The sequence below is a fragment of the Moschus berezovskii genome, chromosome 7 (assembly GCF_049115385.1).
Source record: "Moschus berezovskii isolate FMDL1 chromosome 7, NW_MosBer_1.0, whole genome shotgun sequence".
Taxonomy (NCBI): Eukaryota; Metazoa; Chordata; class Mammalia; order Artiodactyla; family Moschidae; genus Moschus; species Moschus berezovskii.
In genome coordinates this window covers 69783253-69805017 of record NC_142466.1, presented here as the reverse complement: position 1 = coordinate 69805017, position 21765 = coordinate 69783253, and the positions used below count along the sequence as shown (strand labels likewise).

At 44.3% G+C, this 21765-nt stretch overlaps 1 protein-coding gene across 8 annotated transcripts in view; it reads right to left on the bottom strand.

Annotated features, from left to right (window-relative positions):
- LOC129556837 (stimulated by retinoic acid gene 6 protein-like) overlaps positions 1–20144 on the bottom strand; it is a 52186-nt gene extending 32042 nt beyond the window's left edge. Inside the window, exons 1-5 of one of the 8 annotated variants that reach the window (XM_055427089.2) lie at positions 19995–20060; positions 5991–6073; positions 5537–5612; positions 3691–3788; positions 2468–2598 (exon numbers count right to left, since the gene is read on the bottom strand). In XM_055427089.2, the coding sequence (XP_055283064.2) occupies positions 2468–2598; positions 3691–3788; positions 5537–5612; positions 5991–6022 (337 nt within the window). In that variant the 5' untranslated portion in view covers positions 6023–6073; positions 19995–20060. Of the gene's footprint in view, positions 1–2467; positions 2599–3690; positions 3789–5536; positions 5613–5990; positions 6074–19994 lie in introns of all 8 variants that reach the window. The other 7 variants (XM_088837990.1, XM_088837994.1, XM_088837996.1 and 4 more) reach the window with 7 other exon arrangements.
- Positions 20145–21765: the final 1621 nt, after the last annotated feature.

Here is a 21765-nt window from a genome sequence, read left to right as displayed (position 1 = left end):
CAAGTGTTGGATAGGATGTGGAGAAATTGGAACCTTCACACCTTGCAGGTAATGGAACCAAATAGAGAGCCCAGAAATAGACCCATACATATGTGTAGTCAATCAATTTTCAACAAAGGTGCAAAGGCAGTTTAGTGGACAAAGAATAGGTTTTTGCAACAAGTAGTGTTGCAAATAAATGGATAGTCAAAGGCAAAAAAAGAAAGAGGAATTCATTCCACACCTTACACTATAAGCAAAAAATTAATATGTATCATAGACCTAAATGCAAGACACCATAAGACTAAAACCTCTAGAAAGAACAAATAAGAAAATCTAAGTGATTTTAGCTTAGGCAAAGATTTCTTATATGATACCATAAAAATAAAAATGAAAATATTAGACTTCCTCAAAATTGTAAATGACAGCTCTTCAAAAGACACTGTCGATAGAATGAAAACACAAGTCACAAACTGGGTGAAAATACTTGCGATTCATACATCTGATAAAGCACTTATATATTATATTTTTAAAAAACACTCTCAAAACTCAACAATAAGAAAACAAAAAACAACTCAATTTTTTAAAGTAGGCGAATGATTGAACGACAATTCATCAAAGAAGGTAGAGGGATAGCAAATAAGCATGAAAATATGCTCAACATCATTAGTCATTACAAAAGTGCAAATTAAAACCACAATAAGATACCACTGCATGATTCTTCAGTTCAGTTCAGTTCAGTTCAGTCGCTCAGTCGTGTCCGACTCTCCGCGACCCCATGAATCACAGCACGCCAGGCCTCCCTGTCCATCACCAACTCCCGGAGTACACTCAAACTCATGTCTACAGAGTCGGTGATGCCATCCAGCCATCTCATTCTCCGTCGTCCCCTTCTCCTCCCGCCCCCAACCTTTCCCAGCATCAGAGTCTTTTCCAGTGAGTCAACTCGTCTCATGAGGTGGCCAAAGTATTGAAGTTTCAGCTTTAGCATCAGTCCCTCCAATGAACATCCAGGATTGATCTCCTTTAGAATGGACTGGTTGGATCTCCTTGCAGTATAAGGGACTCTCAAGAGTCTTCTCCAACACCACAGTTCAAAAGCATCGATTAGAATGGCTGAAATTAAAAAGACTGACCATGTGTTGTTAAGAACAAAGAGAAACTGAAACTCTCATACACTGAGGAAGGTAATCAAAACTGGAAAAAAATAACTTTGAAAAATAGTCTGATAGTTTCTTTAAAAATATAATCTACTTCAAGGTCTTAATAATCCAGACATCCACTCATAGGTATTTACCCAAGAAAAATGAAAACATACAAGGACTTGTAATCCTTTTAGCAGCTCTATTTGTAATAGCCAAAAACTGAAAATAAATCAAATGTCTGTCAACTGGTGAATGGATAAACAAACTGTGGTCTCTCCATATAGAGGAACACTACTCAGAAATGAAAAAGGAATGATTTCTGATACATGCTAAACATGTATGGATTCAAAATAATGATGCTGGTGAGTGAAAGAAAACAGATCATTCCCCCAAGGGAGGGGGAGAAAGTGCATTACATGTGATTCCATTTATATAATTGTCTGAGGCTGGGGGTGATGACCAGATACAGGTGGAAAGAAGAGAGTACAAAGGGGAAAAAGTTAACTCTGGAGTTCATCATGATGATTGTGGTAATGATTTCATAGATGGAAACATTTGCCATGGGCTTTCCAGGTGGCTGAGCGGTAAAGAATCTGCCTGCCAACCCAAGAGACCCAGGTTCAATCTCTGGATTGGGAAGATCCTCTGGAGAAGGAAATGGCAAACCCCTCCAGTATTCTTGCCTGAGAAATCCCATGGATAAAGGAGCCTGGTGGGCTGCAGTCCATGGGGTTGCAAAAGACATGACTGAGTGACTAAACAACAAGAAACATTTGCCAAATCTTATATACTTCTAAGAGATGTATCATTTTGGTTTAATTTTCATCAAAAACTCTTAAAAACTAAGGAGATATTGTAGGCATTTGCTCATAGAGGACTGGAACACCAGGAGAGAGAAATGAATTGGACAGGAGAGGTCTGGGAGTCATTAGATTAGGGATAACTGAACCGTAGGAGAGCCCAGGGCATGGGGAACAAAGAGGCCTCAGAGCAATGGCCAGAGAAGTAAGCACAGTTCTTTGAGGAAGCATCTGAATGCTTACTGATAGCAAGAAGGCAGTCATAGCTATCACTCAGGAGGGATGTAGTTGACAGTGAGCCTACCTTCTGAGCCTTCATTCTACTATGTCTAAACAACCTCTGAATCTAACTGGGAGAAAACACCCACAAAAGAGCCTTGAAACTCTGTGGGCTCAACATTGACCTTGGGTAAGTAATAAGCTGAAAAGAATGCTGACAGTCCACAAAGTGTGTCTCCTGACCCCAGAGAACCCCTGCCATGTGGTCTCTGAGCAAGAATTTCCGTGGTGCAATTCCCAGCAGGTGTGAGGCAGCACGTGTACCTTGGGCCCACTGCGGGACCAACAGGGGCTGGTAACCTTCTGAGAACAAGAACATGACCTTATTGGCTGTGGCCCCAAAGGCGACTCCATAGGACCATCGGTTACTGAAAGTGCCCAGGAAGTCCAGAGGTCTGTGAATAAGAGAAACAAGTCATGAAGCCAGAAGTGACTCACTCCCACAGTTCACCTCCAAAGTTAGGGAGGAATTATTGATTAGTGAACTATTCATTTCCTCGGTGGCTCAGCAGTAAAGAATCCGCCTGCAATGCAGGAGATGTGGGTTCAATCGTGGGTCTGGAAGTTGCCCTGGGGAAGGAAATGGCAACCGACTCCCGTATTTTTGCCTGGGAAATCCCATGGACAGAAGAGCCTGGTGGGCTACTGTCCATGGGATCGTAAAAGAGTTGGACATGACTTAGCGACAAAACAACAACATATCCTGAGGCCCTCTGTGCCAATCTTGGGGCTAGATGTGGATTCAGGGTACTAAAGTGAGGGAGACAAAATCCCTGCCCTGGAGAAGTTCCAAGTCTGGGGAGCAAAAGCAAGGACATCAGCAGCCATGACAACAAGCAAAATGGGCAAGTGACTCACTTCTCTGAGCCTGAGCTTATTCATCCATCACACGAGGATAACAACCTCTACCTTGTTGGGGTTCATCAGAGTAATGTAGTTAAAGCAGATGGTTCGGTGCCTGGGTAACAGTGTGCAATAAATGCTAACTGTATCATCAACATAATTATTAATTACAGAGTGATGAGGCAGAGATGTGAAAATTAGAACTCAAGGAAAAATGTGGTAAGGGGAGCAGAGATTCAGAATGGTAGAGCCAGAAAGACCCTGAAATCTGCCTGGACCACCCAGCTCTCCTGGGACATGACTTATGCCTCCATTCCAACAAGGAAGCTTGCTGCTGCCAGTGACAGGGAACTCTCTCCCCTCTGCTTTCTGGAGTAGCCATGGTGATGAATGTGGGAGGGCCTTTCCTACAGTGAGCTGAGCCTCCTTGAGATGTTTTAAGCACACCTGGGCAGCCCTAGGTGCTGAGGGCACAATGGCTTGGAGCTGCATTCTGAATTCTCTGGGCATTGGGTGGATTGGGGAAGGGAGAAGCAGGGCTATTCCTGGTGGGGAGGTAACTAGGAGTTAGCCTGGCAAACAATGGTGTGGGTCCCAAACACAGAGTACCCCAAGCTGCAGCTATGAACCTTGGCTCAACTCACATGATCATTCCGAAGCGGTTCCGCAGAAGGTAAGTGTCATCTCTCTCTCTCTGTTGCTCTCTTCTTTGGAGAAAGGACAAGACCAAAATGATGACAAACTATAGGAAGAGAAGGTGAGTTTGCCATCAAGGGGCATTCATCCTCAGACCCTCTGTGCCCTTACTGAAGGGGAGTGTGCGTGTGAGCAGGACACTCAGAATGTTTAGGACTTAGACTCCAGGCTCAGGGAGCTGGCTGTGTGCACCCTTAAGCTTCCAGAATGTTTTGTACTGAGTTTCCTTTTGTGTTGCCCTTAATGGACTGGGTTCAAATCTTTCTTTCCCACTCACAGGCTTGCAGGGAGACTTAACTTCTCTGAATCTCAGTGTCCTCTTCTGTTAAAAAATACAGATAATAACTGTTAGGTAGCAAATCCTTCTTTGCTTTTTATTCCTGTGGATTCAGTCTTCTCTCTGATACTTCATGTCCCTTTTCTGTTTTCCCTTTACTAGAAGTATCACAAGAATTATCAACACTTGCCATCTCCATTTCCCGACCTCTCACTTGCTCTTCGACCCCCTAACCTGGCTTCTACCGCCATCACTCCACGGAAGCAGTGCTGGTCAAAGTCACTAATTACCATCTTGTTGCTCAACCCAAATGGAAACATTAAGCCAGGTCTGCTTGACCTCTCAGCAGCATTCACCATTGACCTTTACCTCCTCTTTGAAATACTCTCTTCTCTATACTTCTGTCAGCCACACTTTTCTGGTTTTCTTCCAGTACTTCTCAGTCTCCTTTGCTGGATCATTCTTTATCCAGCCGCTAGATGTGGAGGTCCTCATGGTTCACTCCAAGGACCACTCCTGTTACTCCCCGACGCTCTCTTCCTTAGTGATCCTACCCATGTCCATGCTTTCCATGGCCATCAAATACATAGAAGACTCACAAACTTGAATTTCCAGCCCAGACTTGGTCCAGAATTGCATGTCCAACTACACAGTTAGCATTTCTCTTTGATGTGTTGAATGCTTCTTACATTCAGTATGTCTTCAATGGAACTCATGATTTTCCTCCCTGTCCTGTTCCTTTACCCACACCAAACTTGGATCTCTTCTAATTTTCCTTAGCAAGTGAATGGCAAATACCACCATCCTTCCAACTGTGCAAATCAGAAACTGAAGAGTCATTCTCTCCCTTAACTCTCTAACCAACCTGTTAGTAGGTCCTATTGCTTCTACCTTCTGAACATCTCGAGTTGACCACCATCATCTAGGATGATGTAAAATTACCTCACCTGGACCTCTGCACCCATCTCCTCACTGGTCTTCCTCCCTCTTCTCTTGCCTGCCTCCAACCTGATCCCCACTTGCAACCAGAGTGATCGTTTCAACACATAAATCTGATCCCACCATACTCAAGCCAGAAATCCTCCAATTACTCCCCATTGTATTTAGAACAAAGACAAATCTCCTTCACACAGGGCCTGGCCCTGCCCCACCTCCCCAGACACTTCCACCTCATTCTCCACTCCAGCCCCACATGCCTTCTCAGCTCTTCACACTCTCCATGTTCCCTGCCCCCATGGAGCCTTTGCACAAGCTCTCCTCTGCTTGAAATGTTCTTTACTACATCTTCCAACAAACCTTAGCTCCAGCATTGCTTACTCAGAAAAACCTATTTTGACTTCCCTACAAGTCAGTGTTCCTGACCCTTGGGACCTTCAAAGCCTTCTTCTGCCTATGTTTTTGGTACATAATGTAAGTCAGCAAGTCTCTGCTGTCCTATTCAGACCCCTGTGGAAGCCTGTGTATGGGGGGCAGCTCCCCTTCTCTCCCCTCACTGACCCTCCTCTGCCTTCACTTACTGATGGGATGAGGGAGTAATGGAGGAAGAGCTCCATGTCCACTGAGCTGTCACAAGTGCCGTTTAGCTGCCTGGTCCTGAAAAACAGCCAAAATACTCATTCACATCATCAGTCACCTCTGTGGTCATTGACCCTTCAGCCTGGAGCATCACTGTCAGGAATTTGACTCGTAGCCCACTGAGATCATCTGATCTTTTTTAACGTCACTTTCTGAGTCAGTGCGGCTCACCTGTGATGTGTCTTCTCTAAGTGGATTAATCTTCTTTCATAACTCTTTCTTCAGCTTAATTATCTATACAACTGTCCTACTAACTGGTTTTAATTCCTTCTTTTCTTGGTGACATAGTCCAGAACAGATTCAGGTTTCCTTGGAGCCCAAAGCTTATTAATATTATTATTATTTAATATTACATAATAATAATTATTATTAAATAAAACTACAAAAATATCTTACCTGCTCATATTTAAAAAAAAACACATCACCATGTAAGCAGTTAACCAAGGTGCCTCCCACTCTCCCAGAGCCTTGGTAGGGTCCTGAAAGTGAGAGATCCTGAGACTTAAGCTCCAGAAACTTCACAGGAAAGCAGTCTTTTGACATGTTTTTTGTAATCAGAGGTCATGAAGCATCTGCTCACTCTGATTCACTGCTGGGCTACTGGGGCAGGACAGCAGTCATCTGGACGACAGGCTATGTACTCTGTCCTTTCCAGACCTCACAGCCTGCAGGACAGGGCTGCTGGGGTCTCATGTCTGGAACACATGACAGCAGGCTTGTGGCCTCTCTTTGAGAGGGACCTGCTCCTCTTTGGGGTCCCAGCACAGTTTTCTCGCCACTCTGACTTGCACTGCGCCACCTTGGCTCATGCTCACCCTCCAGATCCTTGCTCACTCTGCGCCTGACTCCTGCAGCGTCCATTTGACCATTCCCCAGACTTCCCTCCTGGCCAGCTTTCCCCTCAGAAGTCTCAGGGAAGAGCACTTCTCAGGGGAACCCATGAACATAACATGTGTGTATGGGTGCTAAGTCACTTCAGTCGTGTCTGACTCTTTGCAACCCCATAAACCATATACAGCCTGACAGCCTCCTCTGTCCATGGGATTCTCCAGGCAAGAATACTGGAGCAGGTTGTCATGCCCTCCTCCGGGGAATCTTCTCCACCTAGAGATCGAACCCGCATCTCTTGTGTCCTGCATTGGCAAGCAGGTTCTTTACCACTACTGCCACATGGGAAGCCAGAGCATAACATATTTCCTTGAAATCCTTTGCAATTCCAGTACTCCATGGTGATGTCTAAACCATAGGACTGAAATATCCTAGAAGTGGTGGGGTAGTGGTGGTGGGGACTCCTGCTGTTAGGAATGTGATACAACTGTAAAAGTCAGAACTCCATTTTTTGGAAGGTAAACTGAGTACATACATCAATCTCCCCATCCTATACAAAAGCCTCAAAATTTTAAAGAAAGGAAAAAATAGCCAAATTTGAAAGCAGGAAAGAAGTCTATAGGTACACAGAAACTACTAGAAGACACTGAATGATGGAGTGCAGTTAGGACAAGATCAAAGAGAAAAAGCATTAGCCAGCATGGCTACAGACTGTGACCACGAAAAAAGTGCTCTGCATCCACATGCAAGAGGCTGACACAGGTGGGGGCTGCTGACAGACCACAAAATGAAGAGTTGGGGGGCCACAGACCCAAGTGTCCTCGCACCATGCTGGTCAGCCAGGGACAAGGAGTTTATCTCTCTGGGAATAGTATTCAAGTGTCAGAGAGAAAAAGCAGTGCCCCAGATCACAGGTGGCACCTGGGAGGGACCTTGCTCTTTGGATGAAGATCAGCTGCTGAGGTACCCCATCTATCGGTACATCCCACCTCTACCCTGCTGGACTGAAAGCACACTTTAGTATTAACTGCTGCAAAGCTGCCACCCACACCCCAAAGAAATATCCCAGTGGAAAGCTCTATCACAAAGATAAGCACCCAATCCAGAACCTCAAACATGAAGAAAGATCACACTATGAAAGGGAGCCAACAATTCAACAGACAGAGGTGCTTACTCCTGAGGAAACGAAGCTAATACACAACTTCTCTGAGACACAGTGTAGAGGAAATTGTCCACAAGAATAATGAACCTAGGAGGAAGTTATTATTGTTGTTTAGTTGCTAAGCCATGTCCAACTCTTGGTGACTTCATGGACTGTAGCCCGCCAGACTCATCTGTCCATTGGATTTCCCAGGCAAGAATACTGGAGTGGGTTGTCATCTCCTTCTCCAGGGGATTTTCTTGTCTCAGGGATCGGACCTGCATCTCCTGCATTGCAGGCAGATTCTTTACCACTGAGCCACCAGGGAAGCCCCCTAGGAAGAAGTTCAGTTCAGTTCAGTTCAGTCGCTCAGTCGTGTCCGACTCTACGTGACCCCATGAATCACAGCACGCCAGGCCTCCCTGTCCATCACTAACTCCCGGAGTTCACTCAAACTCATGTCCACAGAGTCGGTGATGCCATCCAGCCATCTCATTCTCCGTCGTCCCCTTCTCCTCCCGCCCCCAACCTTTCCCAGCATCAGAGTCTTTTCCAGTGAGTCAACTCATCGCATGAGGTGGCCAAAGTATTGCAGTTTCAGCTTCAGCATCAGTCCCTCCAATGAACACCCAGGATCGATCTCCCTTAGAATGGACTGGTTGGATCTCCTTGTGGTACAAGGGACTCTCAAGATCTCCTTGCGGTACAAGGGTCTTCTCCAACACCACAGTTAGAAGTAGAGGGATGCAAAAAGTCACAATAAGCAAATAAATTAGCAAAACTTCCCATTATTCCCAGGCACAGAATTTTAAACACACACACACACACACACACACATATATTAACACACACATTGTTAGAAACACAAGGACTCAAAAAGACCTGTTCTAAAAGAAATACTGGAGAAAATTCTCAAGAAGAAAAACGAATCTAGGAGGAAGGGGAAGGATTTAAAAGCAACAACAAATGGAGGAATTAGGGGGGAAATATCTAGATAAGTCATTATTGTGAAATAAAATGTTTGAAATGTCAATTTGGAGTTGCATTACCAGATGATACCTCACATGGAAGGGTAGGAACACGTGTGGATATAAAGGGAAATGAAATGAAGACCAAGTTCTTGTCATGTTTAGGAGGATGGTGTAGAAATCTGTTTTATTTTTCTGGGATTTATAAGTAAAATATAATTCTAAGTAAGTACGTTAAAAGTCCACAGTTAGCTACCAGAAGGATATAAATGGAAAGCAAATCAATGTACTAAAAAGTGAATATGAAGAAATAAAAATTCAATCACTCCAGCAAACCACAGGAAAAGAAAAAAAATGAAATAAAGACCAAAATTGAAACACCACAAGAACAAAACTGTCCAAAGAATAGTAAACCACCAGCAAGGGAAGAAATACAAATATTCAATAAATTCTTAAAATTTCAACTAGTAATAAAAGGAGAAATTAAGATGAAATGCTGCCTTACCTGTTTTTAATGTTTATCTATTTGCATGACTACACAGGGTCTTAGCTGCAGCTTGCGGGGTCTTCAGTCTTTGTTGCAGCATATGGGATCTTCAGCTGCAGCATGTCAACCCTAAGTTGGGACATGTGGGATTTTGTTCCCTGACCAGGGATCGAACCTGGGTCCTCTGCATTGGAAGCATGGAATATTAGCCACCGGACTGTTGCCCTAATGGTCCAAGAGCAAGTGACGAGAATGAAGACAGAACAGGAAATCTGGTGCAATGGGTCAGGGGACCTGACCTCTATTGAACTGAGGGAGTAATTTTGATTAATGGTTCCTATGGAATTGTCTGGGACTGTGGCAAGCCACTCTAGTACTCTTGCCTAGAAAATCCCATGGATGGAGGAGCCTGGTAGGCTGCAGTCCGTGGGGTCGCTAAGGGTCGGACACGACTGAGCGACTTCACTTTCACACATTGGAGAAGGAAATGGCAACCCACTCCAGTGTTCTTGCCTGGAGAATCCCAGGGACGGGGGAGCCTGGTGGGTTTCCGTCTATGGGGTCACACAGAGTTGGACACAACTGAAGTGACTTAGGAGGAGGAGGAGGTCCCCTAAGGGGTATGCAGTCTCTAATTGCTCTCATCAAAATCAGTCCTGCAGTCCACAAAAGGCTGCATTGGCAGGTGCAGAAAGTCTTTGACCATACTACTATTACCACTCATTCAGATCATCCAATTATATGGCATGTTAGTGGCATGTCACCCCCTTCCCACAATTGGATAATGGAAGAGGGCAAGGAGAGATTTGGAGACTGGCTTTAAGTGTTAAAAAATTCCAAATTTGGGATGGACATTATTCTGATAAAACTCATTTTTTATTGACATTTAATACCAGTACAAACTGGACATTTTATATTCAGTCTTGCGTGAGAGATTCTTATGTGCTCTTGAAAGGAACAATTTCTATCAATGGAAGTATACAAGAACTTTCTTGCCAGGACTGCAAATTATATACTTGCTTAAATTCTTCACTTTATAATTCTAATCACTCATTTGTTATACTAAGAAGGAGATTGGGAATATGGCTTCCAGTAAATCAAATCAGACCTTGGGTAAGGCTCTACTGAAACACATGCTCTTTTAAAGGTTATAAAGAAGTACTATAACGTTCCAAAAAGTTTATTGGACTCCTTATAGCAGCTATTGTGGGAATTATCACTATAGCCCTGACCGCAGCAGTAGCTGGAGTGGCACTGCATTAAACTATACAAAGGACTACATTTGTACAGCAGTGGCACCAAGATGCAAGTTCTGCCTGAGGAAGTCAAACCCACATAGACCAAGAAATTAATGAACGATTGATTGATTTAGAAAATGAAGTTCTCCTACTAGGGGACAAAGTACAAAATTTTAAATTACACATTCATCTTAAGTGTGATTGGAATATCTCTTCATTTTGTGTCACACCTCACAAATATAATCAAAGTGCATATACTTGGGATCAATTATTTAAACATTTGAGAAGACATGTTCATAATAATTTATCCTTAGATATTTCCCAATTATGGCTACTATTTCTAATATGCAGAATGCTCACTTACAATTACTCCAAGAAACTGATTTATTTGAAGAAATTGAGGAAAGCTTACATAAACTTAACCCCATGATGTGGATTAAAACCTTAGGAGGAGGATTACTAAGTGAAGAGGAACTAAAAAGCCTCTTGAGGAAAGTGAAAGAGGAGAGTGAAAAGGTTGGCTTGAAGCTCAACATTCAGAAAACAAAGATCATGGCATCTGGTCCCATCATTTCATGGGAAATAGATGGGGAAACAGTGGAAACAGTGTCAGACTTTATGTTTTTAGGCTCCAAAATCACTGCGGATGCTGACTGCAGCCATGAAATTAAAAGACGCTTACTCCTTGGTAGAAAAGTTATGACCAACCTAGATAGTATATTAAAAAGCAGAGACATTACTTTGCCAACAAAGGTCCGTCTAGTCAAGGTTATGGTTTTTCCAGTGGTCATGTAGGGAGGTGAGAGTTGGACTGTGAAGAAAGCTGATCACTGAAGAATTGATGCTTTTGAACTGTGGTGCTGGAGAAGACTCTTGAGAGTCCCTTGGACTGCAAGGAGAACCACCCGGTCCATTCTAAAGGAGATCAATCCTGGGTGTTCATTGGAAGGACTGATGCTAAAGCTGAAACTCCAATACTTTAGCCACCTCATGCAACGGGTTGACTCACTGGAAAAGACTCTGATGCTGGGAAGGATTGGGGGCAGGAGAAGAAGGGGACGGCAGAGAATGAGATGGCTGGATGGCATCACCGACTCGATGGACATGAGTTTGAGTGAACTCCGGGAGTTGGTGATGGACAGGGAGGCCTGGTGTGCTGTGATTCATGGGGTTGCAAAGAGTCGGACACGACTGAGCGACTGAACTGAACTGAACTGAATAATATCAGGATGTATGTTTTTAACTGTTTTGTGTCTAGTCCTCAGATGCATGAGAAAAACCATCCGAGAATTGAAGAAAAAAAAAGTTGCTCAGGCGGCGTATCTACTCCTGAAAAAACAAAAGGGGGGAAGATGTAGCGGGAATTCCCAACAATGTACTTTCACAGCCTTGAGAAATTCCACAGAAATAGCACCTAGAAAAACGGTATATATTAAGGAACTGTGTTAATGATTATCTTTCATGTTTTTCTTAAGAATAATCTCCTTGTTACAAACCCCCAAGGCCAGACCCAGAAGGGAGTATGACTGGGATCATGAAAGCGTGGACCTTGTAACTTTGGGTCAGCGTCAGGCATGAACGCTGCCGACACACTTGCTGATTGTTTCCGAGACTAGCCCAAAAATGAGAGACCTGGGGTAAAAACAAGGAGATCTGGACTATGTCAGTGTACTGTCTTGGGAAAGATAAGATAAAAAAAAGCCTTGTAGTCTGCAATTCGGAATAAAAGCTGGACTCAGAGTGGACTCTGTACCTCAGTCCAATAGAGGCTGCAGGTCCCCTGACCCATTGCACCAGATTTTGTGTTCTTTCTTCATTCTCGTCACTCGCTTCCGGACCATTAGGACAACACTGGACCTCCAGGGAAGACCCTGTCTTATCTATTAAAGTGGGAGTTATTGACAATACTACTCAGAATTGCTGAAGGTCAAGACAAGTTGGCATTCATTTACTGGTAATCAAAGTGCAAGGAGATATAGCCATTCTGAGGATTAATTTTGCAATCTATACCGAGAGCTGTTAAAATACAGCAATTCCACTTTAGGAATTCTAATTCTAAAAAAATATACACTAAGGAAATAATCAGAGAGATGACTGGGGACATGTACTAGAATGCTAAAAATTTCATTCTTCCTCCCTCCCTCCCTCCTATGTGCGCTTAACATTTTAAATGTAATATATGGTTACTGTAAAATATTCAGAATATTTACAAATGTAAAAAGTACTGATAAAAGCCCTTTTCCCTTCCATAATTATGTTTTTGTAACCTGTAGTTTCAAGCAAAAATGGGATCAGACTAAAGTTGTCTGATTTGATTGATTTCTTCATTTAATCAATAAAAGAAAGGGAAAGATTTTTATTAAAGAAGGGCAATTTCTCATGTCAGAATATACAGACCCACAGATCTCTTTCAGTGGGGTGACTCTGCCTGCACAGGTCCACTGCTGGACCTGTCTCCTGCTTGGAGGGCTGAGACAAGAGTTAGTCTGGCAGTGGCTAGAAGCAGGTGAGCTCAGAGAGAGTAGAGAGTGGAGCTCTCTAAATAAGGGCTCTATCTATGCGTCCCCTCCAGCATGAACAGGTGACCTTGATTTGGGGTCAGCCCAAGTTAGAAGGCCACTGAGACCCCCTTCTTGGTCTCTGAGACTCACACTACTTCCTAATGGGTCCAGGGCTGTTGGGGCAGATCTGTTGAGGGGTGAACCACAAAACAGCACCCCCAAATGTAGAAAATCTAATTTCCGCAGATGACAGCTTGGAACTGTGTTTGTAATATATTGTTAAGGGAAACATACAATAAAACAATGCGATCCCAAGTTGTGAAGAGTGATTATCTCTGTGTAGTGGGATTTGAGCCCATTCTACTTTTTAAAAGTGATTTTCCTGAATTTTCCAAGGGTACTGTATAGATGTAGTGCTTGACAACTGCTTAGAACAGTGCTTTACACAAAATAGACAGCAATGAACATACGCTGAATGAATGACTGGGTTCTGTAATCAGGGAAAAGACTGGAGGTTTTTTGCTCAGGTCCCAGAGCAATAAGACACCATTCTGAAGGGAAGCTGCCCGAGAATCAGCATAAAGTGAAAACATGCAAGATTTGTTCTATGATGGGGTATAAATTATAAATCTTTCATTAATTAAAAAGATAGAAAAGTTAAAAATTGTTTAATAAATAAAAAATAAAGATTGAAAATTAAAAGTAATGAGGATGAGTCCAAGCAATGACACAGAACTGGTACACCTAGAGCACAGGTCATCTGCATTCCTAACTTCTTTCTCTGACACTCCTGTGCTGATCGCCTGCTGCGGGCAGTTCAGTGTCTCTGTGACCCACAGTCCTGCTTCCTTTGGTCCTAATGTTATCACCCTATGGTCATCAAACATATGATAATAGCTTTTATCGATTGATGTCACTTTATTGTGTATCACTATCTTCTTAGGAATTCTGCTATTTTATATTATCTTAAATAGTCTTTACAAGTAGCAGATTGTAGTAACTCCTTTTCAAAATGAGGAACTGGAGCCAGGAGAGGTTTCCTAACTGGCCCAGGAGGAGGCGAGGCTGGGAGCCAGGCACCGCTGTATGACACCATCCTCCCAGACCCTGCTGCTAGCTCACGTGGCTCCTCAGAGCTCCAAGAGTTCGCTGACCTTCCGGGATGTGGCTGACTCATCTCTGATCCCAAATCCAGCCCAGCACCTGGCACAGACAGGATTTGGGCATGTTTGTTAAATTCCATCGGAATTTCCCTCAGGAAGTTGAGGACCAGAGGGCCAGTGAACAGAAAACGTCACAAAGCCCAGGTTATTTCAAATCCAGCTCAAGGTGCTCTGTAAGTGTGACACTGGCTACCCTGGGGGCAGAAAAAAGGGAACTGGTTCCCACTGCTGAGTGCAGAGAAGGGTTGAAAAGGAGGAAGAAGTGTGTTTGTGTGTGTGCATGTGTGTGCATGAGCATGCCTGTCCATGTGATGCCTCCAGTAATGAGGCAGCCTGTGTGCCAGGGTCTCTGGGGTCAGCCCAGCCCCACCTTTGTGAATCCCTTCAATCCCCTAACACACAGCCTCCTCCTAGTCCTGCCTGGAGCTGGAGGCAGATGTAATAGTATGCTCAAGCTGGCTTTTACCAGCTTAGGACTGTCACATTATCAGGAATTGTGCAAGCCAGTTTGTAAGCACCACCACTGGTAAAAATTAAAATATTCAAATGTATAATTTAATAAATTATTAAAAAGGAAAGTAGTAAAGCCTGAAAACCCATCACCTCCTAATTACTTTGCTACCTTTTGCTGTGATTTATCTCTGGAGGTGATCTACATAGGTTATATGTGCAGGATGAAAACCCTGTGTTACGAATTGTGATACTCCCGTGCCTCCCTTCACACCTCCATTCAGCGACATCACATCATTAGCTCGAAATCAGCCAGGCTGGGAGTATTTATACCAGGGAGATGGGGGGAGCACTACACTACTACTTATGTTCTGAGACTGTCTAGAAAGTGACAGAGAAAATGTTAACAAGGCAGATTAAATTTAAACATGTTTGTAGCCATTACATTATGAATAGCAAAAAAAAAAGGAAATATTCTTCTAGAATTTAAAATTCTTATCTCATTCATCCAAAAAGGAGTTTCTGACAAATGAAATTCTGACTCACACCTTGTTCCACTGTTGCACATTTGTCTTACTCATTAATGTCAATAAATATAACAACCAACACTCACGTCGGAAATAAACACATGGGTCAATGACAGATTGACTACATATACAAGAGTTCTGGCAAAAATCAATGAAAGCATTCTGTGAGATTTAATTGGGTCTGTGCAGTTTGCGAGAAAGATCATTGTATATTTGTTATTTGTAAATTGTAATAATCTATTCTATCAGTACAATTCCCTGCTTTTGGACCAAAGAAAAGTTTTCTTTCTTGGATTGGAGAGGGATTCTCACTGGCTGTTTCTACCTCCTCATGCCAGACCCTATCTGCTCCTCTGTCCTCAGAGCATCTGGGGTCAGCCTCTCCAGACTGAGTGCCCCCTCAGCTCCAGTCCAGTGCATGTCCACGGGCAGCTGACCTGGTGTCCCTGGCCTCCTGCTAGGTGAGGGAGTGTCTGGGACTCCCCTGCCCTGGGTTCCTGATCACACAGTGGACTGAAGTCCTTCACCTGGTTAACCAGTAGCCTGAGTGCTCTGCACACCTGGCCCCGTGATCAGTGTCCCACTCCACGCTACAGGTTGGGGGGCGGGGCAGGCAGAACACAGCAATCTTGCCCAGAGTGGCCCCTCTGTCCTCCAGAGCCGCCAGCCTCCCCTGAGGCCCTCATGTAAAGGCACCTGGCCAGGAAATACCACTTGGAGCCCACCCAGCCCTGCTCCTAAAAGTGCCGTGGCTTCCTAGTCTCAGATGAGCCCAGGGTCTTGGTTTGGTTACTTGTGAACTGAGATAGTTGGACTGCTTGGGACTCAGTCCACAATCACAGCAGGGAGACATTTTGTGGAAAAGTCTTCATACATCTGCATCCTCCACTAGAGGAGGTGCTCCCTAGGGGCAGGGACCTTCCTCATTCTTCTCATGTGCTCGGCTCCTGACCCAGCATGTGGCAACGACAGGTGCCCACTATGCTCTTAGTCATTCAGTTGTGTCCGACTCTTTTCAACCTCATGGACTGTAACCCACCAGGCTCCTCTTTCCATGGGATTCTCCAGGCAAGAATACTGGAATGGGTTGCCATGCCTTCCTATAGGGGATCTTCCCAACCCAGGGATCAAACCCAGGTCTCCCAAGTTGCAGGCAGATCTTTACTGTCTGAGCCTCCAGGGAAACCCTGGTGCCCACTAACGCTTCCTAAATGGATAGATGGAAAGTTAACCTTTCTCAAGGGCCTACAGTATGCCAAGCTATCCCTCAAGGATATGCTTTTATGAACTAATTTCAGCTTCATGATAGCCCTGTGAGAGGTACTATCATCACCCCATTTCACCTATGAGAAAACTGAAGCACCAGAAGGTAAGGAAACACTTCTAAGCTTCCCCAGCCAGGGAGCAGCAGAGTCTGCATCCCCCCGCAGCTGCCTCTGACAGCTTTCCCAGAGTCAGTCCCATGTGCCTTTCTGTCCGTTCTCTCTCTATTGCCTGCTGCTCTGTCCCTGTCTGTCGCTTTCAGTGAAGCTCTGAGAATCAGGGGAAGTTGTACAATGAGAGACACACTGATACCCCGTTTTGATTCCATTTTTTCCCCAGGGCCGCTGTCTGTCTTCTCTGTGTGTCCAAATCGGTTTTCTTCTTTGCCATGACTACTCCCATTCATCTGGACCTTGCTGTACAGCTAGGATGGGGCTTCCCAGGCAACTTAGTAGGTAAAGAATCTGCCTGCAATGCAGGAGATGCAAGAGATTCGGGTTTGATCCCTGGGTCAGGAAGATCCCTTGGAGGAGGGCATAGCCACCCACTCCTGTCTTCTTGCCTAGAGAATCCCATGGACAGAGGAGCCTGGAGGGCCACAGTTCACGGGGTAGCAAGTATGAAGACACAATTGAAGTGACCGATCACGCACGCATGTACAGCTGGGAATGATCAGCTCTCGTTGGTAACCTCCATCAGAGGGTGTGTATGGACTGTTTTCATGAACATAGGAGTCCTCAGATCTACCCAGAGGAAAAGCCTGGGATTTGGAGTTAGAAACCTCGTCAGCTGGGGTGAATCATTTTTCCTGCTGAATCCTTGGTTGCTTTATCTGTAGAATGGATGGGATGCCAGCACTTTCCTAGATCCTTAGAGAATGGGTAGGAATGGTGATTTGTTCACTGAGAAGTATCATGCTTGCTGGGCCTCAGGCCTGCTTCCACCTTCCCTATGACTGCCTCCCACAGATGCTGTTTCATGAGGTGGGAGTGGAGTATTCCAAGCAGCAGACCCTGGGGTCCCTCCTGGATGTGGGGTCTGACATTATCGAGAGACACAGGAGCCACAGATCCAAGGAGCTGGACTCCTGGCTGGGTGTCTTGGCTCCACTGTTTAACCAGCTGGTCAACTGACTCAGAGAGACAGAATCAGTTCAGCCAAGTTGGGAACAGAGCTCTTTCCCAGAGCAGAAGGACTGCAAGAATTTTCCTGTCTTGAGCAGAGCACTGTAGTAAATAACAGAGCTTTACAGTTTATAAAGAACCCTCATCACCAAGGTCTCACTGGATCCTCAGAGAACACCAGTCAGAGGGAGACTATGATAACTTTAGGATGAGCTACTGATTGGCCTTTCGTCTCTGGCCTGGTTCTCTGTTCCATCTTCTCCCAGGGCCTCCCTGTTTCCTCCTCTGGTGTCCAGATCTCTGTTTACTCTCCTTTGCCTGACCTTACCCCTTCAACTGGAGCTTACTGTTCAGAGAAGAATGGTCTGCATCTGGTAGCTACCCTCCTTTTGGAGAGAGTGTATGGAAGTCTTTTCACCCATGCCTGGCAAGTTCAGGCAGTTACCATGCGAAAAATGGGTGATCGAAGAAGACAAAGGCCCATTTATTTTTTTGTTCCCTTCCATTCTTAACTGTCCTAAAAAGCACCATTCATTTTTATTTCTTTTATAACCTTACCCTTGTTTACTGTGCTTTTCCTAATAACTTCTTATAACCCCCTCACCCTAACATCTTTTTTTTGTCTTTAGCTGAAGATGGTATTTAGGGTGACAACTTCAGTCATTTGGGAGCGTTAACTCAGTTTTCCTAGGTATCTCCCATGTATTCAGGAGGTACACGTGTGCATGCGTGCTAAGTTGCTCCAGTCGTGTCCAACTCTGTGCATTCTATGGGCTCTAGCCTGCCGGGCTCCTCTGTCCATGGGATTCTCCAGGTCAGAATACTGGAGTGGGTTACCATGCCCTCCTCCAGGGGATCTTCCTGATCCAGTAATCAAACTTGTGCCTTTTACATCTCCTGCATTAGCTGGCAGGTTCTTTACCACTAGCACCACCTGGGGAGCCATACAGAAGGTATACATGTTAATAAACTTTTGTGTATCTCCTGTTAATCTTTTTTTTATTATAGGAGTATCTTGGTCAAGAACCTAGAAGAACAGAGGAAATATTATTTTTTCCTTTCCCACAATAATATCTTGCAACAATCTAAACAGAGAATCTCCTGATACCAGGGAGCAATGGTTCTACTTTTTTAGTAGTCTTTTTTAGTTTTAGAATCATTTAAGATGAAATGTTTAGTGAGAATTCTTAATTCATGACATCTAGACATGACTTTACAGCTCTCAAATGCCTTTCATATTCTTTTCTCATATGATTTTCACAAAGCTGTGGGTTAGAACAGGGGTTAATAGGTGAGGAAACTGATTAATAGATGAGGAAACGGAGGCTTTAAGATCTACTAGAAACTACCGAGTCAGGTTCCAAACCCAGATCCTCTGGGCTGTTCCCACTCTAGTCTGTAACTTCAGAATGAAGACAAACTGAAATCTGTTCACTGACCCAAGAACCTATCTGTGGTTCTTTGCTCAGTGCCAGCTGCCAAATTACATAAACCATGCCTTCTTCCCAGTTCCATGAATCACCAATAGCAAAGACAGTCACCAGGTTTCTCAGAAAACTAAAAATAGACTACCATATGACCTAGAAATTTCACTTTTGGGTATATATCTGAAAACAACAAACACACTAATTTGAAAAGATACATGCACCACAATGTCTGTAGTAGTATTATACACAATAGCGAAGATATGGAAGCAACTCAAGTGTCTATCAACACATGAATGGATAAAGAAGATATCCTTTTCAGTCATAAAAACGACAAAACGTTTGCCATTTGCAACAATATGGATGGACTTGGAAGTTATGCTAAGTGAAATAAGTCAGACAGAGAAAGACAAATATCATATGATATCACATATACGTAGACTCTAAAAAATACAACAAACTAGTGAATACAACAACAGCAGCAACAAAAATCCAGACCCATAGATACAGAGAATAAATTAGTGGTTACCAGTGGTGAGAGGGAGGGCTTCACAGGTAGCATTAGTCATAAAGAACCTAGGGCATGGCAACCCACTCTGGTATTCTTGCCTAGAGAATCCCATGGACAGAGGAGCCTAGCTGGCTATGGTCCATAGGGTTGCAAAGAGTTGGACACAACTGAAATGACTTGATGCCTGCATGCATGCAGTGGCGAGAAGGAAGGGGAGAGGGGCAAAACAGGGGTAGGAAATTAAGAGGTACAAACTGTTACGCATAAAATAATCTATAAGGATATATTGTACAATATAGGGAATATAGGGCTTCCCTACTAGCTCAGACAGTAAAGCGTCTGCCTGCAATGCAGGAGACCTGGGTTCAATCCCTGGGTCGGGAAGATCCCCCAGAGAAGGAAATGGCAACCCACTCCAGTACTCTTGCCTGGAAAAACCTATGGACAGTGGAGCCTGGTAGGCTACAGGCCATGGGGTCACAAAGAGTCGGATACTACTGAGTGACTTCACTTTCATATGGAATATAGTCTATATTCTATAACTATAAATAGAGTATAACCTTTAAAAATTATGAATCACTACATTGTACAACCGTAACTAATGTTGTACATCAACTGTACTTCAATTAAAGTACTTCTTTTAATTAAAAAAATACTTTTTTAACAATAGAGTTAAAAGAAAAAAAAAATACTTTTTTAATTAAAAAAGAAGACAGTTGCCAGGAAATGCTGTTGTCCAGCATGACTTGTCTCAAGCTGGGCCCTGATAACTCACCTTGCATTTGGGGGAAGCATCTTGGTGGAAAAGCACTACTTGCCACCCTGGTGAGCAATCTGCTTCTCTGAATTGTTCTTTGGGCTTCTCTGGCCTCCTTTTTGAGTGCTTCTGATATTCTGATGTTCTGCCCAGTTTTTGTCACATCATCCAAAAATCCTCAGAGAAAAACAAACATCCAGTCAAATATTTACCAGAGAAATAACAGTATGTGGTGGCCTCCTTCCTTGTTTGGGAACACTACTGGGCATTCTTTGGCTCTTCCACCCTTCCCGTGCTTTCTCATTCAAAATCAGGAACTGCTCTCCTGTTTTCTCTTTCTGAGACTCCTGCAATCTCTTTTAGTCCCTGCTGGCTGTGGGCACTGGCTCCTTGAGATACTGAAGCTTTGTTCAGCAGTTGAGGCCTCTTTAGCTACCTGTAAAAATTATTACAGGCAATAAAGTAGGACTCTGCCTACTCTGCCTCAAGGCAATAAACTAGGAAATTAGGACTGCTGCCTTCAAGATTCTCTCTGGAAACAAGACCATTTGCTGGGAGGTGGGGCTAGAGACAAATTCAAAACAGAACCCTACTCCTGTAGCAGAACCAGGGCTAGCTGTCTACCAGGAATTCCTACTCCCTTGCCATAAAGTGAAGCTGCTGCTGGCAAGGACCTGCCCAACCAAAGGGCATATTTCCCAGCATCTAGGAACAAACATGGGACCAAGGCTACCAATGGAATGTGAGCAGAAGTGATGTGTATTACTTCTGGGCTAAGACAGTTAAGAAGCAAGTGTGTTTTTCTACCCTCTCCTTCCCCACCTGCTGGTTTAGGATTCAAAGACCTGAAAGGAATGGGAGGGAAGGAGCCTAGGTCCCTGAATCACCATGTAGAGGAAACTGTCCTCTATACCAGGGGTCCCCAATGCCCGAGTCACAGACTGGTACTGGGCCATGGCCTGTTAGGACCCGGGCCACACAGCAGGAGGTGAGCAACAGGCAAGCAAGCAAAGCTTCATCTGTATTTACAGGTGCTCCCCATCACCTGCATTACTGCCTGAGCTCCATCTCCTATCAGATCAGCAGTGGCATCTGATTCTCATAGTAGTGCAAACCCTACTGTGAACTGGACATGTGAGGGATCTAGGTTGTACACTCCTTGTGAGACCTGAATACCTAGTGATCTGAGGTGGAGCTGAGGTGGTGATGCTAGCACTGGGGGGTGGTTACAAATACAGATTACCATTAGACAGGCTTGACTGCACAGAGACCATAATAAATCAATTGCTTGCAGACTCATATCAAAACCTATCAGACAGTGGCAAGTGACAAGTTGCAACTGGTGGCAGGCTTTAAGTCAGAATCCAACTTATTTTAGTTTGTGCATGGCCCACTCATTATTTTATTTACCCCTCCCATCCATGGCTCTTTCCTGCACTGAACACTTGTCTCAGTCACAGTTTTGGTAAGCCTGCAAGCTGCTGCTGCTGTTAAGTCACTTCAGTTGTGTCCGGCTCTGTGCGACCCCATAGACGGCAGCCCACCAGGCTCCCCTGTCCCTGGGATTCTCCAGGCAAGAACAGTGGAGTGGGTTGCCATTTCCTTCTCCAAAGCATGAAAGTGAAATTTGAAAGTGAAGTCACTCAGTCGTGTCCGACTCTTCACGACGCCATGGACTGCAGCCTACGAGGCTCCTCCGCCCATGGGATTTTCCAGGCAAGAGTACTGGAGTGGAGTGCCATTGCCTTCTCCGAAGCCTGGAAGCTAACCCTAGTCAAAATGAGTAAAA